Source organism: Canis lupus, chromosome 5 (assembly GCF_048164855.1).
Source record: "Canis lupus baileyi chromosome 5, mCanLup2.hap1, whole genome shotgun sequence".
Taxonomy (NCBI): domain Eukaryota; kingdom Metazoa; phylum Chordata; class Mammalia; order Carnivora; family Canidae; genus Canis; species Canis lupus.
In genome coordinates this window covers 8286260-8306239 of record NC_132842.1, presented here as the reverse complement: position 1 = coordinate 8306239, position 19980 = coordinate 8286260, and the positions used below count along the sequence as shown (strand labels likewise).

Here is a 19980-nt window from a genome sequence, read left to right as displayed (position 1 = left end):
ATTGATTTTATTGATTTATTTTTGTTGATTTCCTCTGTTTGCCTATTTTTCAATTCTATTTATTTCTGCTATTATCATTATTTCCTTCCCTTATGTTGATTTGGGTTTATTTTGCTCTTTTGTTTCTAATTTCTTGAGGTAGAAATTTCAATTATTGATTTGAGACTCTCTCTACTGTAAGCATTTAGAGCTATAGTTCCTTCTTAGCACTGCTTCAGCTCTAAATCATATATTTGATATGTTTTATTTTTCATTCTACTTTATGTACTTAAAAAATTATATTCAGACTTCCTCTTAACCTTCCTATTCCCAGTTTGCTAAGAGTTTTCATCATAAATATATATTGGAGTTTCTCATGTGTTTTTTCTACATCTATCTGCCCTCTGGCTCCAACATTTTACATTTTTCCCATATACAAAATCCTCTCCTGTACCTTATTCTAGAAATTCTGAGGTTTTAGCTATTACATTTAGGTTTATGGTCCATTTGAGTCAATTTTTATCTGAGGTGTGAGGTTGAGTTGAGGTTTGTTTTTTCTTAGAGCTATCCAAGTGTTCCAGCACCCTTTGTTGAAAAGATCATACTTTCCTGCTTGAATTGGTTGGGCACCTTTGTCTGAAATAAATTTATCATATATGACCCAGTAGGTTTTTTTCTGGGGTCTTTATTTCATCAAACTATGTTTATCCTTATATCAGTATCATTATACCTTGTCTACTGTGCCTTTACAGTAAGTCTTGAAAGCAGGTTGTGTGAATCCTTCAGCTTTGTTCTTTTTCAGAATTATTTCAGCTATTCATGATCCATAAGTTTCCATATAAATTTTAGAGGAGCTTGTTGGTTAAAAAAAAAGTCTTCTAGGATTTTGATTGAGATTGTGTTGAATCTATAAATCAACCTGGAGATAACTGACAGTTTATATTGTCTAAATCATAAACATGGTATGTTTCTCCATCTTTTTAAGTCTTTAATTTCTCTCAGGAGTGTTTTGTATGGTTTTGTACATATTTTGTCAATTTTATCCATAAGCATTTCATATTTTATGCTATTATAAGTGATGTTTTATTTTTTCCATTTTTTATTGATTGCTTGTGTACAGAAATATATTATTTTTGTATCTTGATCTTTCTGAACTTGGTAAATTCATTTATTAATTCTAGTGGCTTTTTTGTAGAGTGTTTAGGATTTCCTATACAGATGATCATGTCATATGAGAATAAAAATAGTCCTACTTCTTTCTTTCCAATCTGGATGCCTTTTATCTCTTTTCTTGCCTTATTATACTGGTTAAGACCTAAAATACAATGTTGAATGGAGATGATAAGAGCAGAAATTCTTTTTTTTTAAATTTTATTTATTTATGATAGTCACACAGAGAGATAGAGAGAGACAGAGAGAGGCAGAGACACAGGCAGAGAGAGAAGCAGGCTCCGTGCACCAGTAGCCCGACATGGGATCCGATCCCGCGTCTCCAGGATCGCGCCCTGGGTCAAAGGCAGGCGCTAAACCACTGCGCCACCCAGGGATCCCAAGAGCAGAAATTCTTGTCTCATTCCTGATCTTAGGCTTCAGTCTTTCCCCATGAAACATGACAGGAGTTGAATTTTCCCTCAGAATCCTCTTAATACATTGGATACACAGAATCATGTCTGCTCTCAGGAGGAGCTTTCGGGTTTCTAGCTATCAGGCAGACCAAATGTCCCGGTTTGCCTGACTGGGGGTTTCTAGATATGACTCTCTGTGTAAAGCCTGGAGAAGTTCTGGTTAGACCAGGATGAGCTGGTCACCCTCTCAACTATGACTCTGCTTTCATCACCAAGTGAAGGTGTGAATAACCCACCCCTCTTTTCTTGGAGGAGGAAAGGAACCACCACACTTTCCAGTGCGAACAGATAATCCTATGGCCCAGCAGCTCCTTACCTGTCTTCCACCTTAATTGACCAGTAAGATGGCTCAGTTGGAATGGAATAAGTTCTCTGGGGGACTTAATACCAATGGCATTGGTGCCACTTCCCTGAGCTCAAGTCTGGGTGATCTTAATAGGGCATTTCCTTGGCCAAGAAGCTCCCACTTGAGCAAACATGCACTAGATGGTCCTGGTACCCTTTCTAATTTCCCCAATAAATGTATAGAGTGGTACAGTGGTGGAGTTCTTCTCCTACAGCACTTTCTGTGATTCATCCTGCTGGCCTACCCCATAATCACCTTGTGGTGGAGTCCTAAAAAATCAAGGGAGAGTGTCCTCTCTGTTTATTTTCTTCTTGTAAATTGTTCTTACTGAATTTTCTACATATACCATGTATGCTAGGGGTATTTATGGCTCTGATCTTCACACAACATCTAGGATTACCATAGCACAGCACAACACTGGGTATTACCCATAGTAAACATTTGCTGCAACTACTACTATGTGACAGATAAATGACAATCTCCTAGAATAGAAATTTGGGGCTTTCTGCTGCCTGAACTCAGTATTAATGGCTTATGTTCATTGCAAAGTATTAGTGTATATTCTGACAGCGTGGTGTCAAGGGAGAGAATCAGTGAAACAAAAACAAAGGAAAGAGAATCAGCACTAGAACAAAACAAAGATATTTTTCTTAAACACACCTGGCTAAGAGTTTTTCTTTATTAAAGAGGGTAGCAGATCTCAATGTATGGTCCAAGGGTCCATGGGGTTCCCAAAATCTTTATGGCTTTTACAATGTCATTATTATAACAGTACTAAGACAATAATCACCTTTTTTCATCTCATGGTCTCGGCAGTACATAGTGGAGTTTTCAGAGGCTCCATGATACTTACCCTGATAGAATGAATGCAGAAGCAGATAAAAGGACACTTCTAGTCAGCCAGATATTAAGGAAATTTACAAAATTGTAAGGCGATGCCACTCTTACTAAGCTTTTTTTGTTTTAGAAATTATATTCATAGGTAATATGCTATTTATTTCAGCATATGTGAGAGACTATTATTGTTATTTTTAAATGAACCAATAAATAATGTTTTAATTTCACATGTAGTAAATATTAGCCCATAAAACCAATCTAAACCAAATCTCCTTAGAGGAGAAGAATCCAAAAGGATCCTGAGACCAAAAAATTTGAGAAACACTGGAAGAAACCTATAAATTAATACTGGAAAGTACATTGTAGTTAGTTCATATATCACGTAGCTGTGTCACATATGTATATTAACAGTGTTACCTGTTTATTAAAATCTATGTAATTCATGACATAGTGTGGGTTAAGTCATTTTCAACTAATCATTTTTAAAATTCATTCCTTTGTTTACTCATAATAAATATTTGAGTATCTACTCTGTAGCAGCCACCAGAGTAGGTTTTGGGGGCACAACTGTGAACAAGGTGGATTTCCTGATCTCAACTAGTTCACCAGATGAAAGTAGAGATAAGTCAACAGGCCATCTCTACAGAGCGTGAGTAGAGCTGAGAGGGAGTCTGTGTGCCATATAAACCTGGGGGTGGGCACATGGTCCGGGCTAGGGGAGTAAGGAGGAAGGGTTCCCAGAGGCCTTATCTGACATCTGACCTGAAGGATGAGCAGAAGCTAACCAAGAGAGGGTAATTTAGGAAGAGGGAACCACCTAGAAGAAATAGTACTCTGAGACATTTTGTAATAAACCTCTTGGTTATAGATAGACAAATATGTCTGCTGATTTCATCGGGCATGAATCACTGCAAGGGTCTGAGGGCTTCACTGTGATGGGTTTGGAACAATATTGGCTCAAGAGAACTTTTCCTTTCACAAGGTTTATCCTCTGCCTCTGTGACTAGAGGTAAAGTAGATTAAGAAGGCTGAGCAGGACTACCAGATGTCCAGGACTGTGTAGAGCAAGCACATTTTCTGACTGGTGGGTGGGAACTCACTGACAGTGAAACAGGGACCACAAGGATAGTAAAATTTGCTCTGCAGTCTGCTAAGTATATGGGGATGCAGTTACATTGAGACACTTCTCATAGCATGCTTCATTATCGCCACTATTCCCAGAGCTATAATGTAAATGCAGTATCCTACAGATCACTGAAAGCATCCCCCAGATTTCAAAGTGGTTCTCAGTCCTATGGCAGTAACTGTTGGCAAACCCTAGGTTCTGCTTGTGGAACACCATCGTCAGAACAGTGATAGTACCAATGAGGGGAACCTGGGTGGTTCAGTCAATTGGGCATCTAACTCTTGACTTCAGCTCAGATCATGATCTCGGGGTTGCAAGATCGAGCCCCCTGTGGGGCATCCTGTTGGATGTGGAGCCTGATTACGATCGCTCTCTCCCTCTCCTTTTGCCCCCATCCCCACTTGCATGCTCACTCTCTCTCTCTCTAAAAAAAATTAATTAAAAAATAATATATAGAGAACAGTGATAGTACCAATGAGAAGTGATATAATAACCTAAATCTTATCAAATACACAGGCCTAGTCACATAAATTCAGTCATACATTTTATTATAGTAGATGTCTGGGTCACCAAAATGCTGGTTTCCTAGTTGAATGGCCAAACCTGCCACATTACCCGGAATAGGCCTGACTCAGAGGGAACTCAGGCAACAGGGAACCCAGTTATAGGATCAAGGCCAGCTACAGTGGTGGCTCAGTGCTATGCCCCCAGAACGAGGAGCTACAACAACTTTCGTAGCTCGTTTCCATCTTAACTCTAGATTATCCCTAAGAACCAAATACACTGGGATGAAACAGATGAATAATTAGTTAAAATTAAGAGTTCAGTGATAGTACTTTTCTGATGAGGACATTTTTGTTGTTGTTGTTAGCTTCAAGATATATGAAAGCGAAGGATACAAAAATCCACACATAAAACTCAGTAGCATTTTCTATACCCTAACAACAAACCGTCTGAAAGAAAATAAAGAAAATGATCCCATATACAATAGAATCAAAACATGAAAACATTTCAGAATAAATTTAACCAAAGAGGTGAATGATCTGTACATTGAAGACTACAAGACATTGATGAAAGAAAGTGAAGAAGACACAAATGAATGGAAAGATCTCTCATGTTCATAGGCTGGAAGAATTAATATTGCTCAAAGGGCTCTACTACCCAAAGCCAATGCAATCTCTATTAAGATACCACTTTTTACAGATTGTGCTTTTAACTAAGGGTAGAAAAAATAATCCTAAAACTTATACAGAACTGCAAAAGATTCCCCAAAACTCAAGCAAACCTGAGAAAGAAGAACAAATCTGGTGACATTACACATCATGATTTCAAACTATATTATAAAGCTATAGTAATCAAAACACTATGGTACTAGTGTAAGAACAGACACATAGACCAAATGAAACAGAGTCAAGAGTTCAAAAATCAACCTATGAATAAATAGTCACCTAATATCTGACAAAGGAGCCAAGGACACTCAATGAAGAAAAGACAGTCTCTTCAATAAATGGTGCTGGGAAAATTGGACATTCACATGTTAAAGAATATAACCAGACCCCTATCTTATACCACTAACAAAAAGTACCTCAAAATAAATTACAGACATAAATGTAAGGCCTAAAGCCATAAAACTCTTAGAAGAAAACATAGGGGAAAAGCTTCTTGGGATAGGTCTCAGCAATGATTTTTTGGATATGACACCTAATGCACAAGTAACAAAATAAAAAATAAACAAGTGAGAGACCACTTCATATTAAAGAGCTTCTGCACAGCAAAACAATCAAAACAAAAAAGGCAACTTGTGGAATGGTAGAAAATATTAGGAAATCATATATCTGAGAAGGGATTAATATCCAAAATATGCATAGATCTCATACAACTCCATAACAACAACAACAACACCCAAATAAACCAATTAAAAATGGGCAGATGATTGAGGCCCTGGGTGGCTCAATTGAGTGTCCGACTCCTAGTTTCAGCTCAGGTCATGTTGTTGAGGTCATGGGTTCGAGCCCTGCCTCCAACTCCCAGGCTCAGCCTAGAGTCTGCTTCTTCCTCTCCCTCCCCCTCTGCCTCTTCCTGCACTCATGCACATGTGTACACATGTGTGTGCATGCTCTCCCCCTCTGTCTCTTAAATAAATAAATAAAATCCTTTAAAAAATGTCCAGATGATCTAAGTAGACATTTTCTAAAGAAGATACTCAAATGGCCAACAGGTACATGTAAAGGTATTCAACATCATTAGTCATCAGGGAAATGCAAACCAAAATTGTTAATGAGATATCCCCTCATACTTGATAGAATGGCTATCACTAAAGATAACAAGTGTTGGCAAAAATGTGGAGAAAAGGAAATACTTGTGCCCTACTGGTAGGAATGTAAATTGGTTCAGCCATTATGGAAAACAGTATGGAGTTTCCTCAAAAAGATTAAAAATAGAATTACCATATGACCCAGCAATTCTACTTCTGAGTACTTATCTGAAGGAAGGAAAATCACTATCTCGAAAAGATATCTGCACTCCCATGGTCACTGCAACATAATAACATAATTCACAATAGCCAACACATGGAAACAACCTAACTATCCATTAACAGATAAAGAAAATGTGGCATGGGGATCCTTGGGTGGCGCAGCAGTCTGGCGCCTGTCTTTGGCCCAGGACGCGATCCTGGAGACCCGGGATCGAATCCCACGTCGGGCTCCCGGTGCATGGAGCCTGCTTCTCCCTCTGCCTATGTCTCTGCCTCTCTCTCTCTCTCTCTGTGTGACTATCATAAATAAATAAAAATTAAAAAAAAAAAGAAAATGTGGCATGAATATATATATATATGAATACTATATATATAGGAATACTATATATATAGGAATACTAATATATTATATAGTACTAATACTAATATATAATACTAATTATATATATGATATATATAATACTAATTATATAATATAATTATATATATTATATTATATAATTATATAATTATAATGCAGTATCCTACAGATCACTGAATAGGAAGTATTAGGAAAAAAAAAGGAAGTATTAGGAATACTAATATATTATATAGTACTAATACTAATATATAATACTAATTATATATATATATAATGGAATACTATTCAGCCATAAAAAGAAGGAAATCCTACCATTTGCAACAATGTGGATGGGCCTTGAGAGCATTATACTAAATGAAATCAGTCAGAGGAAGATACTGAATGATTATTTATATCCACATCTAAAAACTGAACTTAGAGAAACAGATAGGTGATTGCCAGAAGCAGGGAGTGGAGTGAGGTTGGCAAAATGGGTGAAGGTGATACCAACAGGCAAATATCTACCTATAATAAATGTCCTAGGAACACAATATATATGGTGACTATAGCTAACGATACTGTATTATATATCTGAAAATTTCTAGGAGAGCAAATCCTACAAGTTGTTGTCACAAGAAAACAAAAAATCTAACTGTGTGTGGTGATGGATGTTAACGAGATTTACCGTACTGATCACTTTACAATATTCACATATATCAAATCATTTTGTTGTACACCTAACATGAATACAATGTAATATGGCAATTATATCTCAATTTTTTAAAAAAGATAAATCAACACCACTATGCACAGGAATCATGGGAAGACACAAAGTTATTTTACACCCTTCCCCTCAAGCCAGTCTAAGGATACCCACACTCCATGTGTCATTGTTTACCCACACTTATTGATAGTGCCTTTTTTATGTGCAGCTCTTTGACTTTTCTTTTTTTTTTTTTTAAGATTTTATTTATTTATTCATGAGAGACAGAGAGAGAGGGAGAGACAGAGGCAGAGGGAGAAGCAGGCTGCCCATGGGGAGCCCAATGAGAGATTTGATCCCAGGACCCCGGGATCAGGATCTGAGCTGAAGACAAATGCTCAACCACTGAGCAACCCAGGTGCCCTGCTCTTTGACTTTTTAGACTAGGTTCTTGAGAGGCCAGAACACAGACTGCACTGGAAAACAGAAATAAGCATGGAACAAAAACCGTTCAGTGAGAAAGTTTTTTAGATTTCTACAAAATGACTCTGCATCGACTCCACCATCACCCACTTCTTCATCTAGGTGCAATCATCAATCCAGAAATCGTCATTTCTGGAAAAAAAAATACTGTGGCAAGAAACAAAGGAAGCCCGACAGCCATGAAGCCAGCCTCCCACCAAGTTGGTAACAGAATGTCTTGGTGGGAGGGAGAAGGCACCAAACAGAGACTTTGCTGGGCCCAAAGGTATGCCATGGAAGAAGAAGAACCTTAAGCAGACTCCCTCTTCTGAGAACATGAGCCCCCAAACTAGTTCTGAGCATGCCAAGCCTCTTGTGCTGGACCGGGTTTGTGATGCAAGATCTTGCTGCCTGGCAACAAGTGCAGCACTAAACAAACTTCTACACAACACAATAAAATGTGATTGGTTCCCCCGTGGGCAATATAATAGCACCGGTTAACTGCTTAGGGTTTAAATAAAGAGGCAAAGTAAAACTATGGGTTCAGTTCATAGTATCAGCACAAACTCGCTGACCAAGTAGTTTCATTTCTTCCCCAATGCCACTAACCAACTGACAATATAACATTTGGTTCCCGGTCTATAAAAGCACTTTCAATTTTAATGACAATGTGCACATTTAGTTTGTTTTCAGAAGCAACTCCAAGACATTGGAGGAATGACAGAAGGGGTGGGGGAGGCAGAAGAAATTGACCGAATAGACTCAAATAATGGAGACGATTTTTACAGGCCAGGTACCCAAAAGTGAGGGATTCAAAATAATGTTATTTGTTAGCACATGTCTTCTGTGACTAGCTAACCATAATTTTTTCCTTGCCTGAATTCCCAAGTTGGTTTCATAGAAGGCTTTATTGTAGTCTCAGAGCATTGTTTTGCATTAATTTCTATGACAAGAAACCCAAAACACATGGTGCCGAGAGTAACAAAACAGAGTTAGGGAAACGGTCATGACTTGGCACAAAGTGTGACAAGCTGTAAAAAAGGGAATGTTTCAATATCTGAAGTGGTGTTGACTTCCTATGAACAACCTTTTCTCTTCTAAACAGTATCATATTCTTTTCAAGCACATTTAGAACGCAAGTCAAGCTGTGTTTTATTTTTGATTATAATAAACACAGTCAGTTTACTATAACAAAGACATACTAGTGGTGACCAGTTGAAAGCCAAAGTACAACACCATAAGCTGGGCGGGGGGGTGGGGTGGCGGGGCCTCGGGGGTGGGTAGTCCACAGATAAAATAAAAGAGCAGCCGTCTGGAAAGTTCTCTAAAAGAACATAAAAAGGCAGTGTTTTCTTATGAGACTAACACAGAATGCCAAAATATCTAGCTGGGCTCTTTTTTTGTTGTCACTTATGGCAATTTGTAACTAAAAATAGCAAATCCTTCAAAATATTGGGCTCTCATATTTGTTTTTTTTTAATCTCCATAAAACTCAAAAACTTTGTGCACTGCTTTAAATTGTAACACTATTTCTTATGTAAGACTCATCTACATAGCAGCTTATTACATTTGTGTCAGTACTAATCAAACTGTTTTCTTAAAAGGATCGTTTAAAAATGTTTATAGAAATAGCTGAAAAGGATTAAGAAGTACAAACTTTTAGTTGTAAAATAAGTAAGTCATGGGGTTGCAAAGCACAGCATGGGGAATATAGTCAATAATATTATAAGGATGTTGTATGGTGACCACACTTAAAATTGTATTGAACATAGATTAATGTATAGAATTGTCTGTACACTTAAAACTATTATAACATTGTGTGTCAACTATACTTCAGTTAAAAAAAGTTAATAATTTTGTATGTATTTAGATTATTGACAAAGTGTGAAATAGTTCACAATAAAATGGTTACAAATAAAGTTTATAAAGAATTCATGATTCAATTGAATTCCTGATTTCAAATTTATTAGGAAATAACATAAATCACCTTACCATTTCTTGAACTAATGATTTTTCATAATCAAGCTCACATAGTAATCTGTCTCTACCATCCATTAGCTAAAAGAGAAGAATATTATATTTTGATTAAAGAAAAGAACAGAATACCTAAAAGAATACCTAAAATTTCTCCTCAGTAGAATAGAACAACACATATTTTGATTTTAAACATGAGAAAAGCAGATCCTAATATGATTTTAAAAATTTAAATATCTGTAGATTATCATGTAACAGTAATACATTATATATTACTGTATTTTTCTAGAACAACAAGCAAGATATACACAGGAAATGCCAATTTATTGACAATCTTCCTCACCCTATACCAACAAAATGTGATGTTGATATATAATAAAGCAAGTATAGTGTATCAAGAAGAGCACTTTTGCTTTCCTCTTTATAAGACCCATTCTTTTATTTTAGATTTTTGTGTTGTATTTCTATGCACATCAAACTCTATGCCAACTGAAAACAATCATCAAAAAGCATACACTGCCTAGCCCCTGCACTCCTATGACTTGCCTTGGTATCTTCAATGATTACTTGCCATTCATGTATTATATATAATAATAATCAGTGTTATATACACTGATAAAATTCAAACCTTGGTTTTGACATCCATTCAATTAGTCCGTACATTCATGATTTAATACACATGTGTGGAACACCTTTTAGATGCCAGGCATTTTGTTAGTCTAGAGAGGTACAGAAGTGAAGTAGAACAGATCCCTTCCTCTGAAGCATCTAGGTCTGGTAGGAGAGCAATGTGAAAAAATGACTGTAATACATTAGAAAATATGTTAATAAATCAAATTTTCAGGTGGCCAAAAAGCATAAAGAGCCACAAATTCCGGCAACCATAGTTATAATAAGATATAATAGGAGAAGTACATTTTGACAATGGTCTTGAGGGCTACTGGGAATGCAACCAGTTGGAGAAGGAAAAAGGCAGTGGAAACAGCAAACAAAATAGCACAACAACTGGAGGGGAGTATGAAGTCATGGAGGAATTGGGGAGGGCTTGATGCTATGGAACCCCAGGATGGAGAGAGACAGCAGTGGCAGGAAAGGAAAGGAGGAGGGTTGGGTGACAATATGAGAGGCCTCACTCTCCACAATCAGGGGTGGAAGGCAGGATGATACAATGAGGAACATAAGTGTGTTCAAATCGAAGCTCTGCTCCTTATTAGCTGTGTGGGTAAACTAAGTCGGCTTCAAGCCTTAGTTTTCTTCTCTGTAAAATTAAGATAGTAAAATCTATTTTAAAGAATTAATTCAGAGAGAATTTAACTGTTCCTGGCATATGAAAATCCCCTGGTGTATTTTTAGGTGGTCTGATTTTATACTGTAGACAATGGGAAACCATTGAAGGTTTTAGCACGTGCAATTAGGGTATGACACACTACAGCAGAGTGTGGAAGCTTGATTTGAAAAGGGATGAGGGGGATCCCTGGGTGGCGCAGCGGTTTGGCGCCTGCCTTTGGCCCAGGGTGCGATCCTGGAGACTCGGGATCGAATCCCACGTCGGGCTCCCGGTGCATGGAGCCTGCTTCTCCCTCTGCCTGTGTCTCTGCCTCATTCTCTCTCTCTCTCTGTGACTATCACAAATAAATAAAAATTTAAAAAAAAATTAAAAAAAAAGAAAAAAAAAAAGAAAAGGGATGAGGGTGGAAACAGGAAAATGAAGTTAGAATCTATGGAAATTAAAAAAAAAAAAAAAAGAATCTATGGAAATGATGACAGCCCCAACCAAGTCTGTAGCAATGTTGTGACAGAGAAGGGGGATTTGAAATACACTGTGGAAGGAAAACCTACAGATTGGGCGACCAAATAGATACGAGGCATAAAGGAGAGAGTAGAGAATGACCCTGGATTTCTCATCTGTTCTTAGGGATCGATGGCAACGTCATTCATTTAAGTGGGGAAACACAGCAGAGTCCAGATTCAAGGGGTAATAAGGTCAAGTTTTGACAGTGATTTGATGAATAGGTAGCACATTTTTTCAGCAAATGTTTTTAAGGGCTGATGACTAAGAATTTAGAGATAAACAAGACAGTTTCTGACCTTAAGAGAGCAAATAGTCCCAGGTATACAGGGCCACAGAAGGAGCTTCTAATTACCATAGGAAATGGATGAGGCTGTCAAAGAGCATGTGACATTGAAATTAAGGATGAGAACAGAATTGAAACTATAGACGTGGTGTTCAGAGAAATCATAAAGCAGGAAAGGAAGTTTGGAAGTCACTGGTAAACAAGTGTGCCAGTTATGGGAGAGGCTGAGGTCAACTAGAGAGAAAAGAAGGAAGATCAAGAATAAATAGAATTCCCAAGAATAGCATTCAAGTGGAAAAATTGAGCAGAGAAGTCACAGAGAATTGACAGATATTGCTTGGAAGGAATGAAGAACCACGTGAAGAATCAGAAGTGAGCATTGCTGTAGAAGACTCTATGATACGGCAGGCAGTCCTTCCATATACAGCAGAAAATTCAGGAAGGAAAAAACCTAAAAAGAATTGAAGGCAGGATGCCTGAGTATCTCAGTGGTTGAGCATCTGCCCTTGGCTCACGTCGTGATCCCGGGGTCCTGGGATTGAGTCCCGCATTGGGCTCCTCGCCAGGAGCCTGCTTCTCCCTCTGCCTACCCTCTCTCTGTGTGTCTCTCATGAATAAATAAAATCTTTAAAAAAAAAAGGATTGAAGGCAATAGGAATCTCACTGTGACCTTATACACAAGAAAAACTAGCATCGGGGGAGCGAAAAGGGGTTTGGTAAGCACAGATTTATTTTAAATAACATTTGGAATATAGTAAATGGCAATGGGTGATTAGAGTCAATGGATACCACCAAGACAATGGTTTCACTATATCTGTAGGCTACAGTGAAATTTTTAAAGGCATTAGAGAGAAAGAGGTGATGAAGAAAGTTCCAGAAGAGGAGGAAGGAAGAGATGAGTCAGGGCAAAGAAGAAGGATCCTCTTTGGATAAAAAGGAGTTAAGGTGAGGCTAGGTAAGCTAAGTGACAGAGTAAAAGTGTGCAGAAGGAATTGTTTGTGCATCCTTTCAGGTAAAGCTAGACATCTCTTCTCTATGTACATACTTCTATTACAGTCCACATCACACAGCCCAAGGGTTTTTGTCTCTTGTCCTAGACTTAATCTGCTCCACAGCAGGCCATGCGTGTGTGTGCACGTGTGTATGTATGTGTGTGTATATCTGTCTGTCTGTAATTTTTGTATCTCAGCACTAGCACACTGCTTGGCACTAAAAGGCATCTAGTAAACATCACTGAATTAACTGATATAGTGGAGGATATTGGAAACCAAACCAGTAAATATCAGCTCTCATTTGCTCAACAAGTCCTAATGTGCTTTCCAGTTGACAAAGCACTTTGACTCCCATTATCCCAATATATCCTCATAGTTAAGCCTGTGAAAGACAGAAAGAGGGAGAAGGCACTGGCCCAAGGGACTACAGTGGCAGAAATGGAAGAGGAACCCAAGGTTCTGGGTTCCTTCTGTTCAATACCAAACTGTACCTATTTTCAATGTGTCCGTGGAGGTCCAGGACATATAAAGAAAAAAAGAAAAGAGAAAGGATTTTTTAAATGATCAAACGGACTAGGGATCTGCTATATTTGCTAAAGAGAGCTGTGAATTAAAAACACGGTATAAGGGGATCCCTGGGTGGCTCAGCGGTTTGGCGCCTGCCTTCAGCCCAGGGCATGATCCTGGAGCCCCGGGATCGAGTCCCACTTCAGGCTCCCTGCATGGAGCCTGCTTCTCCCTCTGCCTGTGTCTCTGCCTCTCTCTCTCTCTCTGTCTCTCATGAATAAATAAATAAGGTCTTAAAAAAAAACATGGTATAAGTTATATATAATTTTGAATTTTAGAGTAGTCTTGCTAAAAAAGGTAAAAGAAACAGGTGAAATTAATTTTAATAATATATTTTGTTTATCCAAATATACATTCAAAATGTTATCATCTCAATGTGTAATAATTAATCTTAAAAATCATTGCTGAGATATTTCACTTAAGCTAAGTCTTTGAAGCACATCTCAATTTGGGGACTGAAATTTCATTGGAAATACTTTATCTGTATTTAGACTGCATAAGAATTACAGAGCAGCAAGTAGATTCACATACCAAGTTATTTAAAATATACACAAAGGTTTTCCAATAAACTGAAACAAGTATCAGTTTTTACATTTAAATTTTAAAAATTAAAATTAAATATAATTAAAAATTGAGTTCCTCAGTTGCACTAGACACAATTCATGTGTTCAGCCAGCCACAGGGGGCTACCACCGGGCAGTGCAGACCTAAGGCAGCTGAGGAAACACTTAACTGAAATATTTAAGCTCACACAGATCTTGACTGGTCATTCGAAGGGGCATGTTTCTTTCTAATCGGTGGCTTAGTGGTCAGATTTTTTGCTCTAATTTCTTGTGCTCTTTCCAGAGAAGAGTAAGCTTACACGACTCATCCCTACAAGTGACTGGATAGATCGAACAGTTTTAGAAACACTTAAACTGTGATAATTCCTTAGAGGTTGAGACTAGGAAGCTGCGACTTCATTTTCAACCTAGACATTGATGCCAAGAAGGTGAAACAGATAATGTCCACAGACTCTGGTTTTCTCTGTAAGGATGGGACTTGTGCTGTCACCACTGCAAATAGAATGAAGCACAAGAATATGAACTTGCTCTGCAAATCCATGATGATTTTGCTTATCAGAGAAAACGTCTCCCAACTCTGACCCTTTATGTAACCAATTCTCTAAAAATTAGTTCTTAAGAGTTAATTTTACCGAAAACCTAAGAATACTCTGAACTGTAAAATGGGGCTGAAATTTGGACCTCAAATGACGCACAGGTGGCTGTCGGTTGGGCTCTGGAAACGGGGCTTGTGTGACTGAGGGATGGCATGTTTAATTAAAACTGACTGTTACCCAGTTTTTAAATTACTTTTCATTTTAAGGGGCACCTGGGTGGCTCAGTGGTTGAACGTCTGCCTTTGGCTCAGGTCATGATCGAGTCCCACATCGGGCTCTCCACAGGGAGCCTGCTTCTCCCTGTGCCTATGTCTCTGCCTGTCTCTCTGTGTCTCTCATGAATAAATTTAAAAAAAAACCTTAAAAGCATTTTTTTTAATTTTAAAACTGACACTCGATTCAGTTAGTGGAAAGTATTTATGTTTATTTGGAATAATTCAGAGATGCAAATACACATTTTCACCTGTAAATCTCAGGAACTCTAAACACATTCTCATTCTATGAATCACTCAAAGAGCATTGGTCAGTGTGCCAGGCTCTGTGCTCAGTGCTGGGAATATACCAGAAACAGAGATGATAGCGTCTCTGCTCTCGTGAGGCTTGCAGTACAGCAGGGAAGATTGATTATCACTGAAAATATGTTGATGGCTATGATGGTACAGTAAAGGGAGCTAAGGAAGCCCGAAGCAGGGGTGCCCGACCTGTGTGGGGGGCATAAGTGCTGTGGTCCCACTGGCCCAGATGCACTACGTGATCTTGGCCTTGCTGATACGAAAAGAATTCCTGTCCTAAGTAGAGATTTCCCACATAACGTAGCCCAGCTCGTGCGCAAACAGAAAAATGAACATGAAGCTACATGTGGGCTGAAAAAAAGAATGTTCATTCTTAATAACAGGATTTTTCCACAAGCACATCTCCGGACCTCCTGTGCCATCGAACTTCAGTTCCTTACGGTCAACGAGGCAGACACTCAGTTATCCCAAGTAAAAGAAGTATCTGTACATTAATTCATTTTCAGGAATGAAATCCTTATTTACTGTCAAAGAGCCTACCCAAATCGCGGGAGAGATTAAATATGGAAATGGACTTTCCCCTACACCCCAAGACGATCGGGACCCACCGTTATTCCATCAGTTCTGCTGATATTTCAGTGTAAAAGAGTCATTCGTCAATGTATAAAGTTACAGTACCTTTTGAATGGTTTTATGATTCTTTTCTGCCGTCTCTTTCAGATTTATAATTTCATCTTCTGTAAACAAAAGGAGAGAGAGGCCAACCATGAAATTACAAGCTTACGGCCCTGTATTCAAACTCCCTGCTTCAGGGCAGGCTGTACACTGCTGGCAGGCATGGTGGACGCAAGTCCTAGCAGGACTGTGACCTTCACAACTGCCCTTGACATTCACAGCCTTCTTCCTGCTGTTCAGACGGCTGGTCAGATAGGGATTAAGAACTAAGTTCAAGATCCAAGTGTGGCTGAGGGCTGAAAGCTTTTCATCAATACTAGCAATGGACATTTTTGCTGTTAGTTACAGCGGATACAAAGTGCTTTAGCAGGTGGCACTTGATGACTCAGTAAGAGCTACGAAAACTGGAAAAAGCATTATTACACCACTCTAGGAGGGAAATGAAACTACACTGGCATGGTATAATTTATATTCAAGAGAGACTGTAATATATCTGATTTTATTGATATTTTGCTATAAGTTTTTTTAAATCATTTGTTCATTGCTTTTCATAAATGCAGGTTAAGGGGAACATTATATAATTCTCAGAAATATAAAGATAACAACAGTAAGTGAAAAGATGCTTTAGAGCACTCTAACTTTGGTGATTTCTTTTCTTTTCTTTTTTTTACTTTGGTGATTTCAGTGTGACTTTTACCATTTATATGGTATGTAAAACTGGGAAGGGTTATAAAGTATACACATGAAAATGTATATTATAGGATTATATCCAAAATTGAAGATAATTCCGTGGTAGTAAGTAGTGGCATATTTTTCTGAAGGGCTAACTCTCCACAAAGCAGTCCCCGATATGTGTGCTTAAGTATTTAAAGGTTATAAATTTTAGATAATCAAACCAGCACATGCAACAGAAGTCAGCAAAAGTTTCTATCTGTTTATAACATTTCTAAGTGAAATGGAGCACTGCTTAGCACATTTTTCAAAGGTCAATGCTTGTCTTGGGGGGGAAAACACCAGCTTGAGTTAGAATGGCATGGGCTCAAGAATATAACCACAAATAAACTCTCTTTCCCAGGCAAGGAATGCTGTCTTAAATGAAAGTCAAAGTTGGCTAGCAAGCTGATCTTATAAATGTACATAACCAAGCAAAAAACGTATCTTTGGTAAAGACAAACACCGCTAAGGATTTTATGAAGCGCCCGATGCATAGGTTTTTCTCAAAGATGACTGTAAAATGTTACCTAATACTGAATTTTCCTTTAGGTTGAGTCGGATTGCTTCTTCCAGTTCTGAAATGATTTGAAGCAGTCTCTCGTTTGCTACTTTGTACTCCAAATTTTCCCTCTCCAGGGTCCTCTCTCTGGCAAAAGCGTCCTGAAAGATGGGGAATTCCGTCTTTCTAAGCAGAGAGCCAAGGATTTAAATATGCAACACAAGACAATACAGATACAGAAGGGCTATCATATAATTTTCTGAATTCTATTACACACTTATAATATGAATAGTAAAAAGGAAGGAGATTAAATAGAGCTTGCTGGAAGAAAGGCTGCAGTACATTCTGTACAAAGACCACAGCACATGGGGACATTTTATTGACAGGAATAATGCATATCATACTGTTTGTGTGCCCTCATCATTCAGGTCAATTCATTATGGAGGCTGTGTCGGGGAGGCAGCTGGGGCCCCTCCACCCACACTTCCCTCTGTGTGTGTCTGAAGTGCTGTCCGCCTGTAACTAGGCAGGCCGGGGAGACCAGGACGGGCAGCGCCAGGGGGTGGCAAAGTGCATGGCTAAGGAGGGGGGGCTTGTTGCCTTTGTGGCATTTCCCAGTGTCAGTGCTGCCAGTGTCATGAGGAGCACATCACATGTCAAAACGGTGACGTTTTCAGGCTGGGAGCCGCATGGAGTCCATCAGGCACACGGATATCCACACAGTTGGTTTTCTGCTTGGTGGAGGAGCCACCCAGAGGCAATTCATATTCTGAACATTAACATGGCTTTGCATGCCTGTCACACTGGGGACTGTGCAGGCGTTTAATGCTATTGAAGACTTCGGTTTAAATCTCTATGCAAACAGCGATTACCTTGTAAGAAGGTTTCAGGATAACTTACAACAAAAGACTTTAAAGTTATAGTTTTAGTAAAGCAAACTCATTTACATTTTTATTATGTGCGTCTTTTGTTTAAATCTTGCCATGTCCATTATGGGAGAGGCTTTTTCTTACGCAATAGAAGCTTATTGGGACAGCTACTCTTCCTTTCTTCTTCTTCTTCTTGTCTGTTTCAAAGCTTTTGAAAAACATCTGAATATACTCACTTATGGCTGTCTAGATTTTACTGCCACACACTAAAAAAAAATTAAGATGTAATGGACTGGGCGAAGCTGGGGAAGAACTTTTTACTTCATGAGGGTAAAATATTAAATGATTATGCAATCTCAAAATATTAAGAAGTAGGCTTACGAGTCATCATATTATTATGCTAAAAGAGACAGAAGGTTCTATATGCCTTGCTCCAAAATTCATATGGATAACAGAAATACTTTTGAATTTTAATCTTCAGGTGAATGATAACATATTCTTTCTGCAGCAATGTCATGATGGCTAATACACAAGAATGAAATCTTCCCTCAAAAACAAAATCTTTCTTCCCAATATACTGGGTTCCTTTTCGAGTCATGTTTTTATTTAACTTTAGAGATATCCAAAAGCAAATTATTAAAATGTTTTACTCTGTGACCATAAGGGCTCAAAAGAAAAATAAGTGGCTACAATTTTGGCAGTGCATTTAATAAACCCAGTACTTTCAACAAGAAGCCACATACTAATGAAGTCAGTTATATCAGAGGGAATTTTTAAAATAGTCTTAAGTTTTGCACTAAACCCAATACAAATCTTCATGATTGTGAGCCACCATTTCATTTAAATTATTTGAGTCCAACTCATTCTTAACTAATGAGTTGATAAGAGTTAATAAACAACACTGTTTTAATAAAGGAAGAATCCCAGGCATTAACTTCTAGTCTCACCATGGCTCCATTTGGAATCATCACAGAATGTACTTACAGACTAAAAAGGGATTTTTAAACAAACAAGCCAACAGGCCAACAAGCAAGCAAGCAAGCAAGCAAACAAACAAACATTTGTCTCCAAAGGCTTAAGCACACATTTTGTAACTAGCAGAACATGAAAACTCACAGTGGATAACATGAGCACTCGTTATCATCTACTAAACAAGAACTATTTGAATTAATCACACCAAGTGTAAAATGTGTAAGTGGTAACAGCTAATACCTCAGTGCATTTCCTAAAACTCTTGTATACAATCAAGAAACAAGGAAAGCACATTGGACTGGAGGGTTTCTCTTCTTCCTACCCATCCACAGCCCCTGTTCTTGTGAGTTAATCTTTACCTCTGTCCCCACCATCTGTCAGCTGCAGGAACTGCACGTAATTAACTATTCAGACTCCCACAGCAATGAGGACACTCATTAGCAAAATGAACAAAGGGATAGTTCTGGGCTGCCACGGTCATCTGTTACACTCTGAGTGGCAGGTTTTGTGGTGGTGTTCCTCCTACCATCTGCCCACACTACGAGTTTTGGCTTATGTAAACCATGAGGCTTCTTTAAAATAAACTGTGTTAATAAAACCGAGGTTAAGAAGGACAGAGATCATTAAAAGGTGGTTTGCTAGATGTGGCTATTTAAAGCCGCATTGTAGTCGCGGACAGGTTGTGTGTGATCCACGATCAATCTGGGATTTTAAGTTTATAAAGGAACTCGCCAGTGTCAAGTGTTTCTATCATGTTGTGAAAACGAGGACGTCATGGGGTGGCTCGTGTACTGTTTCTCTGGTGAACATTTGCAAGGTGTGCAGAGACGCTTTCTCCGGTAGAATCCTAAACAGATCTTGAAAGCATCATTTTTGAAGACTGGTGTACTGTAGAACCTCACTACTCAAAGTGTGGTCCCCAGACCAGGAGCCTCAGCATCACCCAGGAGCTTATGGGAAAGACAAAATCACGGGCCCCAGCCCAGGCCTCCTGTCAGGATCCGGATCTTAACAAAAGCTGGGGGGGGATCCATATGCACAATAAAGTCTGAGGAGTACTATTTAGAGACCTGCATGT

General features: G+C 38.5%; 1 protein-coding gene across 1 annotated transcript in view; it reads right to left on the bottom strand.

Annotated features, from left to right (window-relative positions):
* The window catches only part of C5H10orf67 (chromosome 5 C10orf67 homolog), a 194214-nt gene that overhangs the window by 78067 nt on the left and 96167 nt on the right, over positions 1 to 19980 (bottom strand). The window contains exons 7-9 of the mRNA XM_072825143.1: positions 17090 to 17222; positions 15852 to 15910; positions 9887 to 9952 (exon numbers count right to left, since the gene is read on the bottom strand). Of these exons, the coding sequence (XP_072681244.1) occupies positions 9887 to 9952; positions 15852 to 15910; positions 17090 to 17222 (258 nt within the window). The remainder of the gene's footprint in view (positions 1 to 9886; positions 9953 to 15851; positions 15911 to 17089; positions 17223 to 19980) is intronic.